We start from the raw sequence: 27,973 nt of genomic DNA, 5'->3' as shown, positions 1-27,973 counted from the left end.
GAACCCTTGTCCCCAAAGAAAATATTATGCTGGGCAAGCAGGGGACTCCTCTCCTATCAGGACACAGAGTTGGCAGAGTCTTAAAACAAATTTATTTACAACAGACAAAATCTACACAGAAAATCAATACAGTTGACATACAATAGAAGAGCCAAAGTCTGTGCTGTACATAAGACAGGACAAGCTAGGAGGGGGAGAGAAAGAGAGTGATCTTTTCCCAAAGGGATAGGCAAGAAGAGTGACCACTGCTCTGGAATTTCAGTCTATTGCAGGATTTCTCCCCACTAGAAAACTCTCAAAATACAGGGGCATGTTACAGCAAGATCCTGAAAAAGAAAGCCTCTAGTTCTCCACAAAAGGACACTGTTGGTTCTCTTTGTTCAAGTGACTCCAAGCACAGTTCCCAGATTTAAGGCTCCTGCTCAGGTCCACTGTCACTTCCTTCTTCTCCCCAAGGTTCTCTCCCAACACTTGCCTCTTGCCCTAGAGAAATAAAAAACCCAAACAAAGTGTAAAACACAAGTTAATTGAAGGTTAGGTAATTCTCAGTGGAACATATAGCCTATTTTCAGGCCGTTCAGCTTTGACTCTCTTGTGACAATGTAGCCTAAAGAGAAAGAATGCACTGAAATTTGCAATATCAATTTAAGACCCAAGACAGACTTTGAACAAGACTTGTAGGCACCTAGGGACAGGACTGACCCACAGAAAAATATTTATGAACTCACTAGGCTCTACAGGCCTAGGAGACCACAAGTCCAAACTGGGGCCCCATAACACACAGAAATTGAAGGATTTGGCTTTTTATTTTTTTCAGCCCATTCTCCCTCCCACAGTATGACTCATTAAGCTTTACCTGACGAGGGGAAGGAGCACTGGGAGAATTATCATCTCTTAGAATGCTGAGGGGAGAGCGGCCAGTTCCTCCAGATGCTGCCATGATTTTGTTGTTGGGCTTGTGTCTTACAGACTTGCTCACTAGTTGACAGAAGGAAACACGTCAGTGCATCACAACAAAGCTAGAAGGTCCTGGATATTTTAAATGCCTCCTGACCTTTACGATCTAGCTTGCTTGCCTGTACTGCAAAGACTTTCCTGAGGGACTTTCAGGCAAGGGGGTCACAGAAATGCTGATATTGGAAGGGAACTTGAGAGGAGTTGCTTCAGCAGGGCCACCTAGACCCAGTTGCCCAGGACCATGTCTAGGTGGTTTTTGAATGTATCAAAGAATGAAGATTCTGCATCCTCTCTGAGCAACCTGCTCCAGTGCTCAGATACCCTTACAGTGAAAAACTGTTTTCTGATGTTCAGGAGCTTCTTTGTTCTGTTTTGTCCAGTCTGGTGCCATCACTGGGCACCCCTGAAAAGAGCCTGGCTCTCCCTTCAGGTATTTAGAAGTATTAATAAGATACCCTCTGAGCCTTCTCTACTCCAGGTAGAACAGTCCCAGCTGTCAGTCTGTCCTCCTAGGAGAGGATGCTCAATACAGAGCTTTTGGGAGCACAATCTGTATCACACTCAGCTGAATAACCAAGACATGCTTCCCACCCTTGCTCCCTAGCTCTTCCCAAGGAGAAACCAAAAGGTTTCTCTGAGCAGGTCTCCACAATCACAAAGCCATCTCAAACCCATCACAGAGAGAGGCACAGTTCACATATACCCCATCGTATTGGCTCCCGGTTGGAAAAAAAACCTCATTCTCAACTCTTCAAGGAATCCAGTTGGATAACACCACAGTTCTCAAGGGGCCTCCCAGCTGCAGAGCCCCCAGGCCGGGCTGCCCCAGTGGAAGGACACAGCCGAGCTGGGGGTTAAGGACAAGGCCTCCATCGGGGGGCAAAGCCTGGAGAAAGCACCTGCTGCTGAGGGTACCGAGCGCCCCGATTTGCTCACTCCGCTCCCGCGGGGCAGACGGAGCCCTGTAACTGCCATACCGAGCACTCACCCGAGGAGAGGCCGTGCCCGGCGGGGCGGGCGGGCCGAGTGGGGGCCGTGCTGGCGGAAAGCGACCCCTCTGCCTCCCCCGCTGCCGGCGAGAAGCTCCGACAGGCCGGCTCCCCAGCAGGGCCTGCCGCTCCCGGCGGCGCCGACTCCGCGGCCTCGGCCCCAAAGGCCTCGCTGAGCTGCTTCACCAGGCAGTCCACGCTGTCTGGCAAGGAAGCAAAGGCACGGGGTGAGCCGGCAGACCGGGCCGGGCCGCCTCCACCCCGCGCACACGCGGCGGCCTCACTCACCATTCGACACGGCTCTCATGGGCGTACGGGAGATCCCGGGCGTGGGCGAGCGCGGGTCCCGCTCCTGGGCGGTGCTCGCCGGCGGCTCGGCGGGGCTGGGCTGCGGACTGCCCGCCGGGGAGCTCACCACCTGCGGAGAGGGCAGCCGTGGGGACGGCGGGCCGCGGCCGACCAGGGCGGGGCGGCGGCGGCCGGGAGGGCGCCTACCTCGATGGGGGTGCGGAGGATGCCGGCGGTGGGGGAGCGGGGGTCGCTGACGTGCGCCAGGTGCTTGTTGCAGGGCGCGATGGGGGTGGTGGGGACGCTACCCGAGACCCCCATGGCGGCGGCGGCCGCTCTGCTGGGCAGGGTGCGCCGCTCGCGCCGTTCAAATCTCCCGCGCGCCGGGCGGGGCCGTCGCCCATTGGCTGCTGTGCGGGGGCGGGGCTCAACAGGCCACGCCCATGTCCCCGCCCCCCCACCGCCCCGCTGCTCCGCCCGTCACGTCCGGCCTCGCCCGGCTGTCAATCTTCGGAGAAGTCCCGCCTCCCACCCCGCTCTGCGTCGCTATTGGTCAATCAGTCTGGCACCGCCCCCTGTGACGGATGGAGGATGGCTGCGATTGGCCAAGCCGGCCGGTGGGCGCAGGGAGCGAGTCCCTCAACCTCGCTGCTGATTGGCCAGAACCCGCCTGACTGCGCTGGGCTGCGATTGGGCGGGGCGGGGCTGTGGGCGGTGCCGCAGTGAGCCGCTGTCATGGCGGAGCTGAGCGAGGCGCTGCTGTCGGTGTTGCCGTCCATCCGGGTGCCCAAGGCCGGCGACCGCGTCCACAAGGACGAGTGCGCCTTCTCCTTCGACACGCCGGTAAGCGCGCCCCGCCGCCGGCCCGCCCGTGCGCCCGGGCTACTCCCGCCGCGGCCGGCTCACACCCCGCCGCCCGCCCGGGCGACGCCCGCGCGGGGCCTCATGGGACTTGTGGTTCCTCGGCGGCTGCGGCGGCCGCGCCCGGGCGGTGCTTGGGACCGCGCGGACTACAGTGCCCGGCATGCCCCGCGGCCCGGCCCGCCCGCCCGCGGCGCGCTGGGGGCTGTAGTTCTGGGGCCGGGCCGGGCGTGGGCAGGGCGCTCGCCCCGATCAGCGGCAGCCCGGCCCGGTCGCCCTGGAGAGAGGGTCCCCCTTGCACGAACCCGCCGCTGCGGGGGCTCCCAGAGACTTGCAGTCCGGCGGGGCGCGGGGGGTCGGGGCGCGCCCCGGGCCCACCCTTGGCGGCGGGGAGCGGGCCGGGAGTCCCGCCCTGCCCGGGTCTGAGCTCACTCCCGGCCTCGCCGCGCGGTGTGGCCCCGCAGGCGGGGGCCGAGGCTGTGCTGTGTCATTAAGATGGCAGTGGTCCCTTCTCCAGCCGTCTCCACCCCGCTGGCATCCCTGCGCCTCCTGCGCTACCCACGCCCGGCCTAGGCAGACCCGAGGAGACGCAGGCGGCGGGAGAGTGAGGGCCCCCCTTGGGCTTCTCCGCGGGTGCTCGTCCGGGCTGAGCCCCAGCCCACCAGAAATGGGACGCGCCTGGAAGATACGGGTCCTTCGAGGAAGTGGCACATGGCACCCCGGCCCTCCTTCCCTGCCTGACCCCCACAGTGATGCTTGGCCATGCACTGCCCATTTTGACTCTGTCCCAGCTGCTGCTGAGACCTTCTTAGCAGTTTCATTCCTTTTCAGCCTCTGTATTTGGGTACCTCACCCCTTCAGTTTAGAAAGGTTATCTCTGCTGAATGAGCGTGGTGTTTGCCAGCTGCTGGTGGGATAGTGGGGCTTATTCTGAGTCTGTGTCCAAGCTGCTCACAAGCTTTTGAGCACACCAGCAAAAGCAAATAGTGGTCCGTTAACCTTCCTCACGCTGTAGCTTGGCAGCATTCCCTGTGGCACTGGGAATCACTGTCGGACAGGGTGCCACGGTTTTGCTGGTAATCATTGTGCTGTGCTCTGAACTTGTGAACTGTAAGTGCTAAGGGCCTTTTGCAAGAGAAGCTCCTGGGGAAGCTCAGGCTTTCCTACTTCAGTAGCATTGTGCCATAATGAACAGGCAAATAGTTTTTTAATACATCATCATGACAGGACTGCCTGTTCTGGGACAGCCAGCTAAGGACTTGTCATCTTATTTCTGACTTGCTGCTAAGTGGCTGGTATGTAGAAATGAGCTGTTGCCATGATTTAATGAATAATGACTAGTCTTCCATGCCTGTCCTACCATCTGGAATGGCATTCTTTACCACCTCACTTCAGTTTTATCCTTCCTTCCTTCCAGGAGTCAGATGGTGGCTTGTATATCTGCATGAACACGTTCCTGGGCTTTGGGAAGCAGTATGTGGAAAAGCACTATCAGAAAACAGGCCAGCGGGTGTACCTGCACCTCAAAAGAACACGTAAACCGGTAAAAAATAAAGATACATATGCTCAAATTTGTTCTGAAATTGAGAACTGGGCTGTGTCTCTATTTGTCCACATACAGAGTTTTTTCTCATCAGACACAACTGATGTTTTTCCTGGTGAATTGAGGGACACCAGTTCTTCAGTTCTGCTTATCACAGAACTGAAGAATTGATTGGGTTGGAAAAGACCTCTGAGATCATCAAGTCCAACCCTTGGTCCAACTCCAGTCCATTTACCAGATCATGGCACTCAGTGCCACGTCCAATCTCAGTTGAAAAACCTCCAGGGATGGTGAATCCACCCCGTCTCTGGGCAGCCCATTCCAATGCCTGATTACTCTCTCTGCAAAGAACTTCTTCCTGACTTCAACTTAAATTTCCCCTGGCAGAGCTTGAGCCCATGCCCCCTTGTCCTATTGCTGAGTGCCTGGGAGAAGAGACCAACCCCCACCTGGCTAGAACTTCCCTTCAGGTAGTTCTAGACAGTGATGAGGTCACCTCTGAGCCTCCTCTTCTCCAGGCTAAACAACCCCAGCTCCCTCAGCCTCTCCCCATAGGGCTTGTGCTCCAGTCCTTTCACCAGCCTTGTTGCTCTTCTCTGGACCCACTCCAGCCCCTCAATATCTTTCCTGAACTGAGGGGCCCAGAACTGAACATGATTTTCAAGGTGTGGCCTCACCAATGCAGAGTACAGGAGAAGGGTCACTGAATTGTTGCACAGATTGCCCATGCTATTTCTGCCCAATTTCCTTCTGCTTTCACAGTAGCTTAATTTCAGTCCTTAAGGCCTGCCACAGCCTGCCTGACCTCTAATTCTATTTCCCTCTTGTTAATGCCATAGAAGGAAGAAGACACCAATTCCAGTGCTGGGGACCCCCCGAGGAAGAAACCTACTCGCTTGGCTATTGGTAAGGAAGCACTTGTGTACTGTATAGTCCTTGTTGTTTTGAGCTAGTTCTCTGGAGCTATCTGCCTCGTCTCTTTTGCCTTTACTCTTCTGGCCAAATTCAGACTTTGTGTTTTCTAGTGTGTTTCAGATGAGCAGTTTCTACAGAACAGTCATTGAGGTGGTAGTTGTGTTCTTTGTCCAAAAGTGCATCATGTTTTCTGTGGACTAATATGTTTTGTATCCTCTGGCATGACTCCACATGGCTGGCTCAGCTTGGTGTGGGGTATAACCAGTGAGGGACTATTGCTTAAACACAGTATGCCCAGTGTGGGGCTGTTGTAAGTTTGAGAAATTATATGTCTGGGAAAAGTAAGTGTGAGGCTGCTGACAAGATCATAGAATCAGAGAATCAGTTGGGTTGGAAGAGACCTCTGAGGTCATCAAGTCCAACCCTTGGTCCAACTCCAGTCCATTTACCAGATCATGGCACTCAGTGCCACATCCAATCTCAGCTGAAAAACCTCCAGGGATGGTGAATCCACCCCGTCTCTGGGCAGCCCATTCCAATGCCTGATTACTCTCTCTGCAAAGAATTTTTGTCTGATCTCCAACCTAAACCTCCCCTGGCAGAGCTTGAGCCCGTGCCCCCTTGGCCTATTGCTGAGTGCCTGGGAGAAGAGACCAACCCCCACCTGACCAGAGCTTCCCTTCAGGTAGTTCTAGACAGTGATGAGGTCACCTCTGAGCCTCCTCTTCTCCAGGCTAAACACCCCCAGCTCCCTCAGCCTCTCCCCATAGGGCTTGTGCTCCAGTCCCTTCACCAGCCTTATTGCTCTTCTCTGGACCCACTCCAGCATCTCAATATCTTTCCTGAACTGAGGGGCCCAGAACTGAACACAATGCTCAAGGTGTGGCCTCACCAACACAGAGTACAGGGGAAGGATCACTGCCCTGGGCCTGCTGGCCATGCTGTTTTTGATACAGGACAGGATCCCATTGGCCTTCTTGGCCACCTGGGCACACTGTTGGCTCATGTTGAGCTTCCTGTCAATTAGTACCCCAAGGTCCCTTTCTGCCTGGCTGCTCTCCAGCCACTCTGTGCCCAGCCTGTAGCTCTGCAGGGGGTTGTTGTGGCCAAAGTGCAGGACCTGGCACTTGGCCTTATTGAACTTCATCCCATTGGAATCAGCCCATCTCTCAAGTCTATCCAGATTCCTCTGCAGAGCCCTCCTGCCTTCCAGCAGGTCGACACTCCTCCCAACTTGGTGTCATCTGCAAACTTGCTAATGATGGACTCAATCCCCTCATCTAGATAAACTATTTTGTAAAGTTCTCAGATATTGAACTAGTGTTATTGATACAGATGGGGAGGAATTCAATGGTAAATGCCATATTAACATTTTTGGTTCGATAGGTCTTTGAAATACAAGGCTGATGCTGGAGGAAATACATGTGAACATTAAAATGTGACAAACGAGCCCTTTTATTGAAGAACAGGGCTGGTGTTCCATTATTCTCTTGCACTGACTGAAAAGGCTGTCATGGCAATCAATGGAGATGCTGCTTATTTGGAGCAGTCTTGGCTCATAATTTCTGAGCCTTTATGGAGACACACAAAGTACAGGACAGGAACATTTGTAGCAGTAACAGGTTTTTGGCTTGCAGGAAGTTGACCACTAGAGGGAAATCCAGAACCTGGACCGTGAACATCTTCCTTTGGCTCACTTTTTCCACTGCTGCCAGAGTGCAAACACCACTATTAAGACTGTCAGCTGCTCTCTGTTTTGATGGTCAGCTGAATGAAGCCTCAAAGATCACTGTAGCAAAACTGAAACTAGAATCTGTGTTTTTTCAAATAGCCAGTCCTTTCATGTATATGATTATGCTGCTTTTGGAGAGATAAGGCCTGGTCTACGTTGTGAATTATTTCTGTATCATGAATCCTACAAAGGCCTTGAGACAAGTGTTGTCAGTGCCTCAACACATATCTCTCTCTGATAACAGCTTGGTGGTGTGAATGGAGCAGGAGAGAGTAGAAGAAAGTATTAGCCCTGTGAGACAGTGGTCTTAAGTTCAGGAGAGATTTTTTCACTCTTTTATTTTAGTTGCACTGTGGTGATTCGGCTAATCCTAACATGGGAGATTTTTTTAAAGTACTAGAAACATTTAGGAGCAACATGTCATTGACTGCAAAATGTACCCCTTGATCTCTCTCTGTACCTCATTTTCTCCTCTCCCTGGGGAAAAACAAATCTGCAGTGCTTGCCTCCTATGCCTGCGTGTTGGCTGAAGGACTTTTGTAGTGTATGGTGCTTAGATTCCCTGGAATGTTTCCTGGAAAGGGGAACACTGTGCCTCATGGCAAGCTGTTGGCTATATGTGGGGGAGGAAAGGGCTAGTAGTCAGTCTGCTGCCTGAAGACCCTCTTCCTCATCTGGAGCCTCAGAAGGTTCACAGAACAACTGAGGGGACTTCACCAGTCCAGTTTGTTTAGAGTTCAGGAACTGTGTATTGCCCTGGGGGATTGTGTATTGCTTTACTCTTTGAAGTGATGACAGGGAACCTCTGAACTGTGCTGAAAAGGCACAGAAAAGGATTGTCTGGGTATGTTGTTGCATGATGCTGGTGAGTGTTTTCTGATATTTCTAAAATCACTGTATTCATACATAGCAGTTTGTACATAGTGCAGAAATCTCAGGTATCCAAGGAGAGAGTTGCAGAAGATCTCATAGAACCAGGTATTTTTGTCAATAATGTTTTAAAGAAATGCAGTAGTGGTTATGAGAACTGTGTTGCACACAGGATTCTTGAGGCAGAGACACTGAAGAGCAAAAGCTTCTATTCCCTGCAGAGATTTGTTGCAGTCACAGATGTTCACAGATCTGTTACAGAGATTATTGCAGTCACAGCATGCAATTTTTCAAGAAATGAAGGCAATTCAGTTTAAAAAATCAGAGAGGTTAGGCTGCTAATAAGCCCTCTCTCTTCTGCCTGCTTCCTTCTGGGATGCAGTGTGTGAACACCTGGAGAACAGGAAAGGACAAGGTTTTCCCCTGAGTACCTACGTAACTTAGAAACTATTCCTTGCTGTAGATGAGAGGATCTGCAGAAACTGCAGATGTTTTAGACAAGCATCTATCATGACTGTTGACAACTGGCAAATAACATTTTATTTATGGGTCTCCCATCTCTGTTGAAACTTCTGGAAAACAAAGTTAGGTGTGCATGAGAAGCTACTAGCACTATACCTTTCCTAAGACTTTTCCTGCAATTCTGGATGTTCCAGGGAAGTTTCTGGTTTGATGCCCAAAAAGGCAGAACAAACTGTTTAGAGACAAAGTTTTAGTCAATAAACAGCAAGGTATTTATTAAGACAACGTTGGGGTAACTCTCCGATTAGTATCGGACAAAAGAGCTCCAAAATCTACAGTGAAAAGCTACAGTATTTATACATTTCTAGTGAGGGATTACAATATTTTTACCTACATATTCATGCACGATTATAATATTGCAATATCTAGTTATAATATTCATAGCAGGCGGAGTTGGGGCGGAGCTGTCCATTTTGAGGAATATTATGTGGGGAGATCCTGTTACTTCATCTGGTGGTGGTTGTATTTTTGCTCTTCATCCTCATGAACTTTTCAACTCAGTCTAATTTTGCTGATTCTTGCAGATTCTTGCAGTGGGTCTTGCCAAACATGGTGCTCTGGCTTTTTTCTTGGGATTAACCTATTCACTACATGGACCTTTAATTATGACTTCACTGAGAGTTAGATGTCTTCCATAAATTAGACCTTATCTCTTGGAGACTCCCCGGAAAGTTGGGTGCTTTTAGTAAAATCCCCTAGGTTCTGGCTTTTCTCTACTTCAGGTTCTTTGTGCTTGAGTTCAGGACCCTGAACTACCCTTGAAAGGCAAGAAATGGAGGCTGTCAGACCTGACTTTTGCACTGGGCTACAAGATGATCTCTTCATGCACGTCTCCATTTATTGTCTTGTTTATTCTGGTGAAGGGTGAACACTGATGCTTTATCTTGGCTCTATTCTAGAGCAGGTGTTCTTTTTTCTGCTTTTAGTCACGGTCTAGGGATTCTTTCTGAGCATCTGTAATAAGAACTGGGAAAGGCAAACCTATTGTCACTAGGCTTATATTTGCTTCTGTGAAGTCCACACCGCCAGCAGAAATTTTGGGATCCAGAGGTGGAAGAAAGATGGTAGATCACTTACTTAGAGCTTGTCTTAGTCATGGTGCTTTGTTTCAAGACCTTTGTCTTAGTCATGGTGCTTTATTTCGTGTAAGCTCTGGGTAAAGAAGCTTTGCAAGCTCTTTGGTTTTAACTGTTACTGCAATGTTTTTTTCTTCCTGTAGGTGTAGAAGGTGGATTTGACATCACAGAAGAAAAGTTTGAATATGACGAAGATGTAAAAATAGTAATTTTGCCAGACCATTTGGCTATTCCTCGTGATGGGCTGGAGGGACTACCAGACATGGTCAAAGACAGGGTATGTTTGTGGGGAAGGCTGTGTTTTGTATTGATGAGGAAATGTACAGAGAACGAAGCACTGCCCTCTGAAGGGATCCTGCAGAGCTGCTGTGAAGTCTCAGCTGGCAGTAAGCAGGACTGTTCTGCATTTACACAGTTCTTTATATTATGAAGTCCTGGCTTATGTGTGACTGAGGCTCCCCAGCACAACTGACTTGCCTAAATGTGCAGTGTTGGGCCACTGGAGGCTTCTTTCCTTGTGCCCTTCATGATTTTCTTTGCTGTCCTAATTCCAGATCGCCAGTGCGATTGAGGCCATCCTGACAGCAGACTCAGCCTCACGGAAGCAGGAGGTGCAAGCTTGGGATGGGGAGGTCCGACGTGTTTCCAAACATGCTTTTTCCTTGCACCAACTTCAGAACGATGTCCGCATCCCACCATGGTGAGCGTAGTACTGGAACTGGGTGTATCACTCTGGGTCCCAGACCTGTCCCTGTCACCTTCTCTGGTCCTGTGCTGCAGCAGCAGATGAGACTGCTTTTGTGAGTCTCTTGAGCATGCCTTGTGGTAAATTAGGGGTAGATGGCAAACTAAGGTATTTCAGGATGCTCAGCGTTCTGAAGTAAAAGAGGCAGTCAGCAATAGGACAAGGGGGCACGGGCTCAAGCTCTGCCAGGGGAAATTAATGTTGGAGATCAGAAAAAAATTCTTTCCAGAGAGAGTAATCAGGCATTGGAATGGGCTGCCCAGAGAGGTGGTGGATTCCCCATCCCTGGAGGTTTTTAAACCGAGATTGGATGTGGCACTGAGTGCCATGATCTAATAAATGGACTGGAGTTGGACCAAGGGTTGGACTTGATGATCTCAGAGGTCCTTTTCAACCCAATCGATTCTATGATTCTATGATTTCTTATACTATGGGTAATACAGTCAGTGGGTAGTAATGGAGAGGGCTTGGGAGGTAGAATCCAAAGGTTTCCACTGATATCTTTTTCTCTATTCCTTGTCAATAGTGGCTGGAAGTGCAGCAAGTGTGACATGAAGGAGAACCTGTGGCTGAACATGACGGATGGAGCCATCCTCTGCGGTCGGCGCTACTTTGATGGCAGCGGTGGCAACAATCATGCAGTCGAGCATTACCGAGAAACCGGCTACCCACTGGCTGTGAAACTGGGAACAATTACTCCTGATGGGGCTGGTGAGAAGGGGGATCCTCTGGGGGAAAGATGCCAGGCACATTCAGGCTGACTTGGTCTCTGACAAACCTAGTCAGGGAGGATTTCCAGGTATCATTGAATCATAGAATCAGCTGGGCTGGAAGAGACCTCTGAGATCATCAAGTCCAACCCTTAATCCAACCCCACTTTGATTGCTAGCTAATAGCACTCAGTGCCACATGCAGTCTCACCTTAAAAACCTCCAGGGTCGGAGAATCCACCACCTCCCTGGGCAGCGCATTCCAGTGCCTGACCACTCTCTCTGTAAAGAACTTCTTCCTGATATCCAGCCTAAACCTGCCCTAGCAGAGCTTAAGCCCGTGCCCCCTTGTCTTGCTGTTGGTTGCCTGAGATAAGAGACCAATCCCCACCTGGCTACAACATCCTTTCAAGTAGTTGTGGAGTGATAAGGTTTCCCCTTCTCCAGGCCTGCTCTTCTCCAGGCTAAACAATCCCAGCTCCCTCAACCTCTCCCTATAGGACTTGTGCTCCAGTCCTTTCACCAGCCTTGTTGCTCTTCTCTGGACCCACTCCAGCACCTCAATATCTTTCCTGAACTGAGGGGCCCAGAACTGAACACAATACTTAAGGCGTGGCCTCACCAACACAGCGTACAGGGGAAGGATAACTGCCCTTGTCTGGCTGACCACACTGTTCTTGATACAGGACAGGATCCCATTGGCCTTCTTGGCCACCTGGGCACTGCTGGCTCATGTTCAGCCTCCTGTCAATCAGAATCCCCAGGTCCCTTTCTGCCTGGCTGCTCTCCAGCCACTCTGTGCCCAGCCTGTAGCGCTGCTTGGGGTTGTTGTGGCCAAAGTGCAGGACCCGGCACTTGGCCTTGTTAAACCTCATCCCATTGGAATCAGCCCTTCTCTCCAGCCTATCAAGGTCCCTATCGGGCTAATGCTACCTAGAATGTGCAATGTGATCCCATTATGAACTTCCCCACTCTGACGTACTTCTTATGTCAGGCAAAGAAACAGCTGATAAACCCTTGCCTTCCTCCTCTGCTTCCCTTGTAATCGGAGGACTTTAGAATAGTTATCCGAGTTGCCGTCTTACTTTCTGTGGTGGGTTGTTTGTCAAAGAATTTTGTGTCCAAATCCTAAGCAGAGAGTATTTGGAACAGTAACCCACTTTCCTCACTCCAGGCTTACATGGTACCTCCGTACCTTGATCAGTGACAAAGTTGTTTGTCTTGTCACGTTTTGGAGGAATCTCACCATTCTGTCTGTCATGCTATTCTGCTGAGGAGAAAAAGAAACACCAACTGGGCAGTTCGTCAAAACTCCCAGTTCTGAGCACTCTCTGCTCTTACCCAGCTGTGAATTTGAGATAATGGGCTCTCTTTTGCTCTGTTTTCCTGCACAGATGTCTACTCCTATGATGAGGATGACATGGTGTTGGATCCCAACCTTGCAGAACACCTGGCACACTTTGGGATTGACATGCTCAAGATGCAGAAGGTGAGGGGGAAAGGTGATGCTCTATAGGCTCAGAGGGAGTGAGAAGCAACTCAAGGTATTTTAGCTGTTTTCCAGCTTTCTGTGACTATGCAGAAGCATATCTGGTCAAGAAATCCTGGTTGTTTTTGTCACATAGAGAGTTGTCTCATCTACCTCTTCTTTCATTGCCTCTTTTGCCTTTCTTTCATGTCCCTCAGGTTTATTTCCTTGCGGTTATGTGTCAGTACTGTGGGCAGGGATGCTCCCAGGTGCTGAGCTTTGTTCCCTAAATTCAATGTTAGTGTGTGATTTCCATGCCTCTTTACAGGGAATGATTCAGATTTCTCCCATGTTTCTTATCATTTTGTCCTAGTTGAGCAGGAGGGACCAGCTAACCCTGTGTGGGGGTGATGAAAGCTGTGTATTCTACCCCCTCCATTCATTCCCCAAGGACAATAGGCCATTAACAGCAGCTCCCCAGGGAGTCATTATCACCTTCACACTCAGCCTGAGGGGGTGGAGCTGCTAATGGGCCATCAACAGTTCTCCCAGAGTTAATCACCCATTATGTGAGTCCCCGCCCAGGGGGAGGGACTGGGTGCTCTCTGAGGGTACATAAGTGGTGGGTAAGAAGACTTTGGTAACTTCTCGTCGGATCCAGAGGAGCAGCAGGACCTCGACGGGAGGAGATCACCGATCTCGCCCAGGCCACAGCCCTCGCCTGCACCAACAGGTTTTTCATTTCCTTTTGCTCTGGACTTGGGGGAGCCACAGGGGTCTCAGCACAAGGGCTAACAAACCCCCTTGGGTTTTTTATTTTGTGTATTTGGATACAGAAACTCCCTGACTACCATGTTGCTTGATGTATTCATGTGGATGGTGTATCTGGGCCTGTTCATATTTTGACACATGGGGAACCATTTGCCTATTTTGATGCTCTCTTTAATACCAGGGAGAAGGATCAAAATTGCTTTATTAATGTACTATGTTTATGTTGTCATAACATCAGAAGCAGTGAATTTCATTGTGAATGTATATTCAGTCTGGCTTGCCTGTCCTGGTTTGGGTTGTTACCTCTGGGGTCTCATTAAAAATAGCACCCAGACTGTGGGGAAAATAGGCGGAGATGGTTACTTCCACCTTTTCACCTCTGCTACAACAATCATTGAAAATATTGAGCTTCCTTTTGATGTTAGGGACAGCATAATCTTACTGTTAGTGCTGTTAGTGTTGCTTTGTCTCCTCTGTACTGTATACACCATGTTTAGGGTCAGAACTGGGCTCTCTAAGGAGACTTGCTGGAGGCCTGCCCTGGGAGCGGATGATGTTGAGTGGCACGGGAAGTGGAAAGATATGGGCCAGTATTTGGAGACCTTCTCTCCTCAAATGATCTGGAAATTCACCCCAGAACAACTGCAGGACCCTGCCAAAATGCTAAGCTATGTGAAAGGAAGATGCTCTGGTAGTCCCAGAGATGTGCAGCTCACAGCAACCTGCTGGGCCCTGGCCACTGCCTACCGCACACTGCTTGGTGTGGTACAGCGTCATCAGGAGGAGGAGAAAAGGAGCAAATCCACAGGCACCATGTCCACCCAAACCACGGCTGAGCCAGAGAGGAAGAGAGATACATCAACCAGCACCATGTCCACCCAAACCACGGCTGAGCCAGAGAGGAAAAGAGATACATCAACCAGCACCATGTCCACCCAAACCACGGCTGAGCCAGAGAGGAAAAGAGATACATCAACCAGCACCATGTCCACCCAAACCACGGCTGAGCCAGAGAGGAAAAGAGATACATCAACCAGCACCATGTCCACCCAAACCACGGCTGAGCCAGAGAGGAAAAGAGATACATCAACCAGCACCATGTCCACCCAAACCACGGCTGAGCCAGAGAGGAAAAGAGATACATCAACCAGCACCATGTCCACCCAAACCACGGCTGAGCCGGAAGGACAACAGAAACCGATAGCAGTTGCCCCTGTCCAGAAAAGAAAATCAAAGACCAAATCAGTTTGTATAGTGAATAACGAGAAAGACGCAGGACCTTCACCTCAAGCAGAAGAAATGGAGCCAGAAATAATCACCCGGTCCCTATCCCTGGGAGAGCTGCGTGAGCTCCGGAGAGAGTTCACACGACAGGCAAATGAGTCCATCTTGACCTGGCTGCTTCGAATCTGGGATGCGGCGGCCAATGATACAATTCTAGATGGGAGTGAGGCAAGGCAGCTGGGATCCCTTTCTTGAGATGTTGTCATTGATCAGGGCATTGGAAAGAGGCATGAAACTCTCAGCCTCTGGCGGCGACTGTTGTCAAGCGTGAGGGAGAGATATCTTTGTAAGGAGGACCTCCACGTACAGCAAGGACAATGGAACACAATGGAACAAGGTATCTGGTGCTTAAGGGAATTAGCCATACTGGAGATAATCTTTTCAGAGGATGAGAGATTCCCTAAAAGTCCAGATGGTGTCCAGTGCACATCCCAGATGTGGTTAAAATTTGCACGACTTGGGCCAGAAATGTATTCTCGCTACCTTGCAACATTGCAGTGGAGAGAGGGAGAAGACAAGGTGGGCGCACTGGTCAGCAAACTCAGGATTTATGAAGACACTGTCACTGCTCCATTACGAGCCCATGTCTCAGCTGTGGAAACAAAACTGGCTGAACTGGAAGAGAAGATTAAGGAAGGACTCTCTCCAGAACAAACAAGAGTCTCTGCCATCAGAAGCAGGCGTCTTCCGGCTAAGGAGAAAGGGTACACTCCACGTGGCAATCTGTGGTTCTACCTCCATGAGCATGGAGAAGATATGAGGAAGTGGGATGGAAAACCCACCTCTTCCTTAGCAGCTCGGGTACGTGAATTGCAAAGAGGCACAACTAACACAGGGAATTCTTCAAGGTTGAAGGCTGCTCCAGTCTCTCGTGGGCAAGGCTCCAGACAGTATAGGAATGATGATGTTATGCCCGATCCTCTTGAAGGAACCTACCGGTCATATTCACAGGGAGAGCGCAGTGAATACCATGACCAGAACTAGGGGGGCCCTGCCTCTAGCCAGGTAGAGGAGAGAGACAGTCGGGTTTATTGGACTGTGTGGATTTGGTGGCCTGGCTCATCAGACCCACAGAAATACAAAGCTTTAGTGGACACTGGTGCACAATGCACGTTGATGCCATCAGGATACGTCGGGGCAGAATCCATCTCTATTTCTGGGGTAACAGGGGGATCCCAACAGCTGACTGTACTGGAAGCTGAAGTCAGTCTGACAGGGAAGGAATGGCATAGACACCCCATTGTGACTGGTCCAGAAGCCCCGTGTATCCTTGGCATAGACTACCTGAGGAATGGATATTTCAAAGACCCAAAGGGACTGCGTTGGGCCTTTGGCATAGCTGCTGTGGAGACAGAGGGAATCAGACAGATGAGCACCTTGCCTGGCCTCTCAGAGGACCCTTCTGCTGTGGGAGTGCTGAAAGTTGAAGAACAATTGGTACCGCTGGCCACAGCCACAGTGCACCGTTGGCAATACCGCACTGACCGAGACTCTGTGACCCCCATACACAAGATGATTTGTGAGCTGGAGAGCCAAGGGGTGGTCAGCAAGACTCACTCACCCTTTAATAGCCCCATATGGCCAGTACGAAAGTCCAGTGGAGAGTGGAGGCTGACGGTGGATTACCGTGGTCTCAATGAGGTCACACCCCCCCTGAGTGCCGCTGTGCCGGACATGCTGGAGCTTCAGTATGAGCTGGAGTCCAAGGCAGCCAAGTGGTATGCCACCACTGACATTGCCAATGCCTTTTTCTCCATTCCGTTGGCAGCAGAGTGCAGGCCGCAGTTCGCTTTCACCTGGAAGGGGGTGCAGTACACCTGGAATCGACTGCCCCAGGGGTGGAAACAAGTCCCACCATTTGCCATGGACTGATCCAGACTGCACTGGAAAAGGGTGAGGCTCCAGAACATCTACAGTACATTGATGACATCATTGTATGGGGGAACACAGCAGGGAAGGTTTTTGAGAAAGGAATGAAGATAATCCAGATTCTCCTAAGAGCTGGTTTTGCCATTAAACGAAGTAAGGTCAAGGGACCTGCTCGGGAAGTTCAGTTCCTAGGAGTGAAGTGGCAAGACGGGCATCGCCAGATTCCAACAGAGGTGATCAACAAAATAGCAGCTATGTCCCCACCGACCAGCAAGAAGGAAACTCAGGCTTTCCTAGGCGCCGTGGGCTTTTGGAGGATGCATATCCCTGAGTACAGTCAGATTTTAAGTCCTCTCTACCTTGTGACATGGAAGAAAAATGAGTTCCAGTGGGGCCCTGAACAACAACAAGCCTTTGAGCAGATTAAACAGGAGATTACCCATGCAGTAGCCGTTGGGCCAGTCAGGACAGCATAGGATGTGAAGAATGTGCTCTACACTACAGCTGGGGAGAATGGCCCATCCTGGAGCCTCTGACAGAAAGTACCTGGAGAGACTTGAGGACGACTGCTGGGATTCTGGAGTCGGGGATACAAAGGATCTGAAGCCAGCTATACCCCAACTGAGAAAGAGATCCTGGCAGCTTATGAAGGAGTTTGAGCTGCCTCAGAAGTGATTGGCACTGAGGCACAGCTCATCCTGGCACCCCGACTACCAGTGTTGGGCTGGATGTTCAAAGGAAAAGCTTCTTCTACCCATCACGCCACTGATGCCACATGGAGTAAGTGGATCGCTCTGATTATGCAGCGAACCCAGACAGGGAATCCTAATCGCCCTGGGATTTTGGAAATCATCACCAACTGGCCGGGAGGTGAGAGTTTTGGATTGTCCTCTGAAGAAGAAGAGGAGCAGGTGACACAAGCTGAGGAGGCCCCACCATATAACCAGCTGCCAGAAGAGGAGAAGTGATATGCTCTCTTCACAGATGGCTCTTGCCGCATTGTAGGGACAAGCCGGAAATGGAAAGCAGCTGTATGGAGTCCTACACGTCGAGTTGCAGAAGCGACTGAAGGACAAGGTGGATCAAGTCAGGTTGCAGAGCTGAAAGCTGTTCAGCTGGCTTTGGATATCGCTGAACGAGAGAAGTGGCCAAGACTCTACCTTTACACTGACTCGTGGATGGTGGACAATGCTTTGTGGGGATGGCTGGAGCGTTGGAGAAAGGCCGGCTGGCAGCGCAAAGGGAAACCTATCTGGGCGGCTGAGATGTGGCAGGACATCACTCCCCAGGTAGAGAAGCTGAGTGTGAAGGTACGTCACGTAGATGCTCATGTACCCAAGAGCCGGGCTAATGAGGAGCATCGTAACAACGAGCAGGTGGATCGAGCTGCCAGGATCGAAGTTTCTCAGGTAGATCTGGATTGGCAGCATAAAGGTGAATTGTTTCTAGCCCGATGGGCCCATGATGCCTCTGGTCATCAGGGCAGAGATGCGACATACAGGTGGGCTCGGGACCGAAGGGTGGCTCTAACCATGGACAGTGTCTCACAGGTTATCCATGACTGTGACACATGTGCTGCCATCAAGCAGGCCAAGCGGGTGAAGCCTCTATGGTATGGTGGACGGTGGTCGAAATACAGGTATGGGGAGGCCTGGCAAGTTGACTACATCACACTTCCCCAAACATGCCAAGGCAAGTGCTACGTGCTGACCATGGTAGAGGCAACCACTGGATGGCTGGAGACATACCCCGTATCTCACGCCACTGCCCGGAATACCATCCTGGGCCTTGAGAAACAAGTCCTGTGGAGACATGGCACCCCAGAGAAAATAGAGTCTGACAATGGCACCCACTTCAAGAACAGCCTCATAGACACCTGGGCCAGAGAGCACGGCATTGAGTGGGTGTATCATATCCCCTACCATGCTCCAGCTGCTGGGAAAGTTGAGCGATGCAATGGACTGCTGAAAATCACCTTGAAGGCGTTGGGTGGGGGAACTTTCAAACACTGGGAGCTGCATTTGGCAAAGGCCACCTGGTTGGTCAACACCTGGGGCTCCATCAATCGAGCTGGCCCTGCCCAATCAGAGCTCTTGAATATTGTAGATGGAGATAAAGTCCCTGTGGTCCATGTGAGAGGTATGTTAGGAAAGACTGTTTGGGTTAGTCCCACCTCAAACAAAGGCAAACCCATCCAAGGGATTGTTTTTGCTCAAGGACCTAATTGCACTTGGTGGGTAATGCAAAAAGATGGAGGAACACGTTGTGTACCACAAGGGGACCTAATTTTGAGTGAGAAGAGTTTGTAATGTTTCATTGTATATATGTATATATAGGTAAAAGGGGAATTAAATTTGGGAATGACTAGATGGTGTAGAATAAGGGGTGGATAATGTCCTAGTTGAGCAGGAGGGACCAGTTGACACTGTGTGGGGGTGATGAAAGCTGTGTATTCTACCCCCTCTATTCATTCCCCAAGGACAATGGGCCATTAGCAGCAACTCCCCAGGGAGTCGTTATCACCTTCACACCCAGCCTGAGGGGGCGGAGCTGCTAATGGGCCATCAACAGTTCAATACCCCCTGGCTCCCAGAGTTAATCACCCATTGTGTGAGTCCCCGCCCAGGGGGAGAGACTGGGTGCTCTCTGAGGGTACATAAGTGGTGGGTAAAAAGACTTTGGTAACTTCTCGTCGAATCCAGAGGAGCAGCAGGACCTCGACAGGAGGAGATCACTGATCTCGCCCAGACCACAGCCCTCGCCTGCACCAACAGGTTTTCCTTTTCCTTTTGCTCTGGACTTGGGGGAGCCACAGGGGTCTCAGCACAAGGGCTAACAAACCCCCTTGGGTTTGTGCCCCAGGACACTGGGTTATACTGCTGGGTTTTTGTGAGTTGAAAGCAATTTCCCTTTTGTGTCAGTGTATTTATTGTAATATTATTATTAAATTTTAGCTCTGACTTATAATCTCTCTCGTGGTGAGTTCATTTCCCCTGCTGGTTCGCCTTTAAACCAGCACATATTCCTCTGTCTGTTCCAGGTATTCAGATATATGGAAGAAATTCTTGTTTCTTCCTCCTCTTCCAGTAGAATAAACCAGAATGTGTTTGACTCTGCATGTCTCTACAACATTGCACTTTTCACTGGGACTGATGTGCCTATGAGCATGCTGTGAGGGTTTGTCCTGTTCTTTCCCTCTGCAGACAGACAAGACAATGACAGAACTGGAAATAGACATGAACCAGCGCATTGGGGAGTGGGAGCTCATCCAGGAGTCTGGCGTGCAGCTCAAGCCCCTCTATGGGCCTGGGTACACTGGTATCCGTAACCTGGGCAACAGTTGCTACCTCAATTCTGTGATGCAGGTGCTGTTCAGTATCCCAGACTTCCAGAGAAAGTAAGTGATCACACTTTTCTATTGGTCTGGGATCAGTAGAAAGGTGGCTTAGAGCTGGGAACTTCTGTTATAGTAATCATGCTCAGAACTGCCTCTTTGGTAGATGAACCTGTATATGCCTTAGCTTGCCTCATTTTGCTCTGCAGGTATGTGGACAAGCTGGAGAAGATATTCCAAAGTGCACCTTCAGACCCCACACAGGACTTCAGCACGCAAGTGTACGTAGAGTTTTGGTGAGAGAAGAACGGCTGAGGCTACCAGGGTGCATCCCCTCTGTGCTGCTTTGCTCAGTTTTTTCTATTTCCATGCCCACCACTGAAGACACTGATCTTCAGTGATTAATAAGGATCTAAGCCAAATAATTCAGCTGAATGCCCTAGGTGGAGAGGACAAAGAGCACCTCAGTGTTCATGGGAGGCTCTTAAATGAGTTTTGTGGGAAGGCAATACTGCCTCTTAGCCAAGGGGTATTTCTGGTCGGCAGCTTCTGCCTGTGTAACAGCAAAAAGGTGCTTGCTGTATGCAACAGAGAGAGATGGCAAAGAGCAAAGGAATACTTAGATTTAGGTAACTTTATTCTCAATGGATAATTTATATATGCTTAAAGGGAAGGGACTGGAGCACAAGTCCTGTGGGGAGAGGCTGAGGGAGCTGGGGTTGTTTAGCCTGGAGAAGAGGAGGCTCAGAGGTGACCTCATCACTGTCTAGAACTACCTGAAGGGAAGTTCTAGCCAGGTGGGGGTTGGTCTCTTCTCCTAGGCACTCAGCAATAGGACAAGGGGGCATGGACTTAAGCTCTGCCAGGGAAATTTTAAGTTGGAGATCAGACAAAAATTCTTTGCAGAGAGAGTAATCAGGCATTGGAATGGGCTGCCCAGAGAGGTGGTGGATTCCCCATCCCTGGAGGTTTTTCAACTGAGATTGGACATGGCACTGAGTGCCATGATCTGGTAAATGGACTGGAGTTAGACCAAGGGTTGGACTTGATGATCTCGAAGGTCTTTTCCAACCCAATTGATTCTATGATTCTATGATTAAAGAGGCTTCTCTCAAGTGGTATTGTGTGAGCGATAGCAGGAGAATATGCAGAAAGAGGAACACAGAACTTGGGAGGGTTTTGCATTTTAGATATGTAAAATCTGTGCTACAGCTGCTCTAAAACAACAAAGCAGCATGTGGAGGTTTGGGGTGAAGAAATGAAAGGTGACATTTCATAGAATCATAGAATTGATTGGGTTGGAAAAGACCTCCGAGATCATCAAGTCCAACCCTTGGTCCAACTCCAGTCGCTTTACCAGATCATGGCACTCAGTGCCACGTCCAATCTCAGTTGAAAAACCTTCAGGGATGGGGAATCCACCACCTCTCTGGGCAGCCCATTCCAATGCCTGATTACTCTCTTTGGAAAGAATTTTTTTCTGATCTCCAACTTAAAATTTCCCTGGCAGAGCTTGAGCCTGTGCCCCCTTGTCCTATTGCTGAGTGCCTGGGAGAAGGGAGTTCAGTAGTAGGGAAGGTTTGTAAATTTGAACAGCCTGGAGTGAGGTGTTTGCTAGGAGGGGATTAAAGTGAGGCTGCCAGAAAGATTTTTTGCCTGGGCAAAGGGAGGAATTGGTAAGGTTTGGTTCCAGACAAATGGCAGTAGTGATGGGGAATGACTGAAGTGCAATAGTAGGAGAGGCAGCATAGGAAGAAGTTGCTGTTGTCCATTAAGTGCCTCATGCAGTCATCCTTAATCTTTCCTCTGGGAGAAGGTGATCAATCTGCTCACAGCAATGCTATTTCTGGCTCAGACAATTTCCCTGCGCCTGTTGTCTCCTGCATGGTCAGACACACTGCCACATTACCCACAGCACAGTTTGGCTGTTATGCAGCTGCTGTGACTCAGCACCAGGTGGTCCTTTATGTTCTGCTCAGCATGGAAGCAGTGGTTGAGACTGGTGCCCAAAAGTCCACGTACCTTTGAAGTCAGTGATGTTTCCTGGGGCCAGAGGGCAGACCACAATAAGATGATCATGTCTGGTGCAGCAGAGAAAGGTCTTATCTGTGAAACTGACACTGTTAAAGCTGGAAGAGTTGATGTGGCTCCCGGAGTATGTGGGACTGAAGAAACTGTTTTGATGCTAACAGTGACTTCATCATTCCAGAGCCAAACTGGGCCATGGACTGCTTTCTGGGGAGTATTCAAGGCCAGCTTCCGCAGATGGGGAACAGCAGCCTGATCAGAAGGTGAGACTTGGATATGGCATCCTCTTGATGTTTGTGTTGCATAAGGTATTGTGTGTTCTATGGGAAAGAAGGGAAACTTTCTGAAGACATTTCCTGAGGTTCATTCCAAGGCCCTGTCACCTGAACAAAAGCCTGGCTAAGAGTAGAGTGCTACTTGCCAGGACACATGCTTGGCAAATTATGACCACCTTTCTCTTCCACCTTGTTGTTTATAGGGTGTGCAAAATGGCATTGCTCCACGCATGTTTAAGTCCCTCATCGGAAAGGGGCACCCAGAATTTTCCACTAACCGACAGCAGGATGCCCAGGAATTCTTTCTGCACTTCATCAACATGGTGGAGGTAATGGTTGAGTCTATCTGTTAAATCATGGAAAAGCCCAGCTTAGTTTTCTCCTCACAGCAAGGGGTGAGGAGTGGAGGTGAGAAGCTGACAGTCAGAGCAGAGGGAGAACACAGGGAAATTGGGCAGCTGGCATCTGCTGGGGCAGAAAAGGAGAGATGCTTGGCTGTGTTTTCAGGGCTGATTCCTTGGAGAAATCTCATTTGGGAGTGGCACGGCTGGAGATGTAAATTTTCTTCTTTAGGGGCAGGAATGTCATGGGTTCCTGGGCTAGAGAAGTTGGCTCTAGTTTCCTCTTTGCCATCTTTCAAAAGGACTGGTTACAGAAGTGAACACTCCTTAGCCACATTCTGTGTGGCATCACTGCTACTGCAGGTAGTTATTTCTGCCATTCTAATGTTACATCTGTTCTTCTAATCTTTCCTTCTTCAGAGGAACTGCCGCAGCTCGGAGAACCCTAACGAGGTCTTCCGTTTTCTGGTGGAGGAGAAGCTGAAGTGCCTGGCCACAGAAAAGGTGAAATATACCCAGCGTGTGGACTATATTATGCAGCTGCCTGTGCCAATGGATGCTGCACTCAACAAAGGTCAGTAATGTGCCAAGACCTGAACCCTAGCAAACCCAATGTTGTTACACTGTACTAGTCTTACAGAACTGCTTAAATGAGAAAGGAACTTCTTTGTCCCTTCTGAGGCCAGATCCTTCTCCTGCTTTTGTGGGATTGGGCTGATTTCTTCAGAGGTGGTGTGACGTGGTGATGTCCCTCTGGAGCCTTTCCCTCAGACGTCACAAGCTGGGCTGTGATTCAGCAGCAAAACAAGAGTGCAGTAGCAGAACAGTGCTCTGGAAGCTTTGCTCCATTCTCAAGGGCGTGTATCTTATCCCTGTTCTGCCCCTGGGTATAGCTGACACAGGTCACTTTGTAGGTACCCAGAGGTGCTCCTTGACTCCTCTGCTTTATTTTCTAGATGAACTACTGGAATATGAGGAGAAGAAGAGGCAGGCGGAGGAGGAGAAGCAGCCACTGCCTGAGCTGGTGCGAGCCAAGGTGCCTTTCAGCTCCTGCCTAGAGGCCTATGGAGCTCCAGAGCAGGTGGATGATTTCTGGAGCACAGCCTTGCAGGCCAAGTCTGTGGCTCTCAAGTGAGTGTTTGTCAGCCAGGCTGTGGCAAACTGGCTATAGCTGCATCTTTAGGGACTTCTTGTCGTGGTTTGTGGAAGAAGCATTACCAAAGCTTTGTAGTCCTCCACACCCTGCACCCATAGAAGGTTGAAGCAGAGAGGGAACCACTTTGTCATCGCTGGAATGGTTGCCCTCAGCTGAGCAGAACAGCAGTGCTAGTGAAATCAGGTTTCAGTTGCTGACAGGCTATGAAATAGAGTGGTATTCCAGAAAACTAGTAACTTCTGTAAATGTAAAGTTTAGCTTTAGAGTCAGTACTGACAGTACGGTAACACTGGTTTTGCATGGTCTCTAAGATTTCTTTAACCAAGTTTTTAGCTGTTAAGATTTGAGCAAAACACCGAGTATAACAGATGTAAGAGTTCTTCTAAAGAATGCCAATTTAAGGTCTAGTAGCAAAGTTTGAAAAACAGCTTTTGTTCTTCTCACTGCCTTTAGCACATGCAAGAGTGAAAAGGTAGTGAGAAGATAACAAATGTAAGCAGCTTTCTCCTGTGATGCTACTGAGTGTTCCTCTGTTTCACAGATTCCAAAATTTGTAGATTCACTCAAATTCAGTTAACTTAAAATTCACTTCTGCTTTGTATCCAAAAAAATGCTCTTGTGCTTGAAAGCTTGTCAGTCCCTTGAGCTCTATCTGTTGGTCCAATAACCTATATTATTTCCTCTACATTCTTTATGAATTAGACTTCTAATTAAACACCAAAATCTGAGGAGGCTTGTAAAATACAGGACTGGAAGGCAGAGGACATATACTATTTGTCCTCATCCCCCAAGATTTTGTAAATGTTGCATTCTGTCTCATCTTGTCAGGCCTTCTTTAGAAATGGTTCTTTGCGGAGCTTTAAGCTTAGCACAGGAATGCTGCACAAACAGGTGTACCCCTGGCTTAGAATATGCTCCTTAAATCAACTAGGGGCCCTCAATCATTGCTGACAAAGTATTGAAAAGTATTACATGTCTCTTTCAGAACAACACGGTTCGCCTCTTTCCCGGATTATCTGGTCATCCAGATCAAGAAGTTCACGTTCGGTCTGGACTGGGTGCCCAAAAAGCTTGGTAAGAAGGATGAGAAGTACAGAACATATAGGTATTGGGAGTCACATATGGATATTGTGGTCGTCACTGCAAAGAAGAAAGGAACTACCCCAAAAGTTGGTTTAGGCATCCCCAAGGACTTACCTTTCAAGATCTCCCAACTGAATTCTTTGTTTCTGCCCCTATGGAGAGGCTGAGCAAGACTGTGTCTTGCAGATGTTTCCATTGAAATGCCAGAGGAGCTGGATATCTCTGCGCTGCAGGGGACAGGGCTGCAAGATGGAGAAGAAGAAATGCCAGACATCGCACCCCCACTGGTGACACCAGACGAGCCCAAAGGTAGCCTGGGGTTCTATGGCAACGAGGACGACGACTCCTTCTGCTCCCCTCACTTCTCCTCTCCGACATGTTAGTGATTCTCCTCCTCTCTTCCTGATGCCTGACTCATTTCCTTGCTCTCCTTGTCTTGTCTCCCCTGCTAGCAGTTTCCCACTTGCTCAGACTTTCCCTGTCTCTCTGTCAGTGATTGCTGGCTGGCTCCCTTGCATGCCTGTTATGCAAGGGTGTTATGCAAGGGAGTTTGTTGGTTCCTGTTGTGTGCAAGATGGAGGGGTAGCATGTCTGGTGCATTTAGAGGAGGCAGAGCTGGGGTTTATACAAGATTTAACTGATAGAATTATTTTATTTTCACAAGCCGCAGTGGGAGGTCAGGTTTGGAGCCTAGGGAGGAATCAGTGCTCCCAAGTTCATGAGTTCAATTCTTTTGTTCTTTCGGGATGCCTGTGTGTGAGATGGCATTTCTGAAGAAGAAAGGTGGTAAAGGATGAGACAAGCAGAGAGACAGAGCTTGGTGTGAAATAAAGCCAGGAAGTGGTGGCTTTGGAGGCAGTGTGACACTACACAAAACGGAGCAGGCAGGGATGGGTGGGAGTGGGTGGCTCTAATCTCTGTCTTCCCACAGCACCCATGTTGGATGAGTCAGTGATTATCCAGCTGGTGGAGATGGGCTTTCCCATGGATGCCTGCCGCAAAGCCGTGTATTACACAGGGAACAGTGGGGTGGAGGCGGCCATGAACTGGGTCATGTCACATATGGATGATCCAGGTATGAGGCCACATGACCATGGTGGAGCTTACTGCATCTGGGCCATGGTACTTCCTGTCCCACTGCCACAATGGAAAATTGAAGTAGTTTGGACTTGGACTGTATCCCTCTTGGAGAGATCTAACCGTTCTGAGCTGTGTTCTGTTTCCTCCCGCAGACTTTGCTAACCCATTAGTTCTCCCTGGATCCAGTGGACCAGGGTCAACTATTGCCTGCCCAGACCCTCCTTCAGAAGACAGTGTGGCCACCATTGTCTCCATGGGCTTCTCTCGGGACCAGGCTATGAAAGCACTTAGAGCCACGGTGAGAGGCATAGGTGACATCAGAGCACAGGGATAGTCTCAGCAACAGGGATTTGCCAGTTCACTGTCTTCTCTTCTTCCTTCCAGAACAACAGTCTGGAACGTGCTGTGGATTGGATCTTTAGTCACATTGATGACCTTGATGCAGAAGCTGCTATGGATATCTCAGAGGGCCGTTCAGCAGCTGAATCCATCTCTGAATCCGTCCCTGTGGGTCCTAAAGTGCGCGATGGGCCTGGAAGTGAGTTCCATGCTGTAGGAATGTGGATTTTGGGGTCCAAACTCAACGTGTGACTGTCTCTGATCCATGCAGTACTACAGATGTTAGCAGCAGCAACTGTCACAGAGCTGGTGGAAGCAGAGAGGAAAAGAGGAGGAATGGCAATGTAGTCCAGACCCTTCAGGCTGAGTGGGAATTACCTGGAAGCCAGTAAGAGAAAGGCAGAGGAAGTGCCATCAAGGGAAAGACAGGAAGGGCTGTGCTGGTTTTTTTCCAATCATTCCAGGAGGCTTTTTTGCCCTTCAGACCAAACTGGTTCCAGTCTGTGTGCAGCATTGGTGCCAGTGCTGCTGGGCTGCTGGGTGCCATAGGGACGGGGAATCCCTGCCTCACCCATCCAGCACCCATGGGCTAAATAAAAAGTTGGAAAAGAGAAGGCTAAATGGAAGTTACCGTCTCTCATTTTCCTGCATGTTTGGCCTTAAGCCCACTTACAGGGGCTTGATGAGGATCTAGTCCTAAATTATTACCCAGGAGCACTTTCTTCAGGGATTCTGCTCTAGAGAGAGCTTTGCACAGGGTGTTTTGGAGTAAGATGCCTTTCCTCTTTCCCTGACGTTCTTCTCTTCTCTCCTCCTTCCAAGAATACCAGCTGTTTGCCTTCATCAGCCACATGGGCACTTCAACTATGTGTGGACACTATGTTTGTCACATCAAGAAAGATGGCAGGTGAGAGGGATTTCCACAGCATAAGGGGACTCTGAGGTACTGCTTTAAATCCCCATCCTCCCGCGTTTCTTCAGGGGTCTTGTGGGGATTGGGGATGAGGGCAGGTGAGGGGACTCAGTGGAGTTTTGTTTGAACCATGCAATGGCATCCCTGAGCTCCTCTTGTGCCTGTTGCAGGTGGGTGATCTACAACGACCAGAAAGTCTGTGCTTCTGAGAAGCCTCCCAAGGACCTGGGTTACATCTACTTCTATCAGCGGATTCCCAGCTAGAACATCCTCTTGCTGTGTGTGGTGGGGGGAGTGGGCTGAAGGTGTGGGGCGGGAAAGGGGTGAGGGCAGTGAGGATGGGAGCAGGGTCCTTCCCTGCTCCTCTTTCCCCAGTTGTCCCTTCACAGCCTCTCTGTGGAGACACAGGAGGAGACAAGTTCACTGACTAATCGACTAGGGGCTGGAGCCCCATGGACATGAGCGAAGGGGGCCCGGGGGGGTGGGAATATCTCTTTCTCTAGGAAATGTCCTCACTGTCCCCACTCCCATGACACACAGCCATAGTGCTTCGCTGCTTTGTGGGATGGTGCCACCTCCTTGCTGTCTGGAAGGAAAGGAAGGGGCTTGTGTGTACGTGTGGCTTGTGTATGGGGGGGTTCCTCCTGCCTGCCCTGCCGGGCGGGGGCACAGGGCGGGCAGCAAGATGGGCCACGAGCAGCGCTTCCCCTTGTGTGCCCTTTACATGCCAAAATACACGAGGGACAAAATAAAAGTCGAAAACCGCCCTGGTTTCTGTCTGTCCCCGCCGCGCGGGGGGCGGGGCCGCGCGGGGGGCGGGGCTT

General features: G+C 50.1%; 3 protein-coding genes across 4 annotated transcripts in view; 1 reads left to right on the top strand and 2 right to left on the bottom strand.

Moving 5' to 3' along the window:
- Positions 1-73: 73 nt before the first annotated feature.
- On the bottom strand, positions 74-2,600 carry CDCA3 (cell division cycle associated 3). Its single transcript, XM_071558912.1, has 5 exons — positions 2,442-2,600; positions 2,235-2,364; positions 1,946-2,149; positions 857-978; positions 74-483 (listed from the first exon to the last, which is right to left on the bottom strand). Exons 1-5 carry the CDS (start codon positions 2,553-2,555, stop codon positions 343-345), a joined length of 711 nt encoding a protein of 236 aa, XP_071415013.1. The 5' UTR covers positions 2,556-2,600; the 3' UTR covers positions 74-342.
- The window catches only part of PHB2 (prohibitin 2), a 114,997-nt gene continuing 87,097 nt past the window's right edge, over positions 74-27,973 (bottom strand). Inside the window, exon 9 of the mRNA XM_071558889.1 lies at positions 74-443. Coding sequence (XP_071414990.1) covers positions 410-443 — 34 coding nt within the window. The 3' untranslated portion in view covers positions 74-409. The remainder of the gene's footprint in view (positions 444-27,973) is intronic.
- Positions 2,923-27,915, top strand: USP5 (ubiquitin specific peptidase 5). 2 transcript variants are annotated; one of them, XM_071558848.1, is made up of 20 exons: positions 2,923-3,077; positions 4,513-4,638; positions 5,478-5,544; positions 9,897-10,030; positions 10,308-10,453; positions 11,025-11,209; positions 12,603-12,697; positions 19,804-19,997; positions 20,144-20,215; positions 22,144-22,225; positions 22,441-22,566; positions 22,999-23,152; positions 23,535-23,709; positions 24,720-24,808; positions 25,004-25,126; positions 25,749-25,892; positions 26,050-26,195; positions 26,282-26,435; positions 27,059-27,143; positions 27,320-27,915. In XM_071558848.1, exons 1-20 carry the CDS (start codon positions 2,970-2,972, stop codon positions 27,411-27,413), a joined length of 2,499 nt encoding a protein of 832 aa, XP_071414949.1. In that variant the 5' UTR covers positions 2,923-2,969; the 3' UTR covers positions 27,414-27,915. The 2 variants fall into 2 exon arrangements, with proteins under 2 accessions (XP_071414949.1, XP_071414946.1); XM_071558845.1 differs by having other exon boundaries at positions 25,004-25,195.

This window comes from Pithys albifrons, chromosome 1, assembly GCF_047495875.1.
Source record: "Pithys albifrons albifrons isolate INPA30051 chromosome 1, PitAlb_v1, whole genome shotgun sequence".
NCBI lineage: Eukaryota > Metazoa > Chordata > Aves > Passeriformes > Thamnophilidae > Pithys > Pithys albifrons.
The sequence above is the reverse complement of the archived record's forward strand: the minus strand, read 5'-3'. Positions and strand labels throughout refer to the sequence as shown.

Bases quoted from the DNA above. Each gene is read 5' to 3' on its own strand.
- CDCA3 (XM_071558912.1), bottom strand. From the start codon at position 2,555: ATGGGGGTCTCGGGTAGCGTCCCCACCACCCCCATCGCGCCCTGCAAC. The intron at 2,365-2,441 runs GTAGGCGCCCTC...CCCTCTCCGCAG, and splicing joins TCCTCCGCACCCCCATCGAG to GTGGTGAGCTCCCCGGCGGG. The intron at 484-856 runs GTAAAGCTTAAT...TTATTTCTCTAG, and splicing joins GTGCTCCTTCCCCTCGTCAG to GGCAAGAGGCAAGTGTTGGG.
- USP5 (XM_071558845.1), top strand. From the start codon at position 2,970: ATGGCGGAGCTGAGCGAGGCGCTGCTGTCGGTGTTGCCGTCCATCCGG. The intron at 22,226-22,440 runs GTGAGACTTGGA...TGTTGTTTATAG, and splicing joins AACAGCAGCCTGATCAGAAG to GGTGTGCAAAATGGCATTGC. The intron at 26,196-26,281 runs GTGAGAGGCATA...TCTTCCTTCCAG, and splicing joins TGAAAGCACTTAGAGCCACG to AACAACAGTCTGGAACGTGC.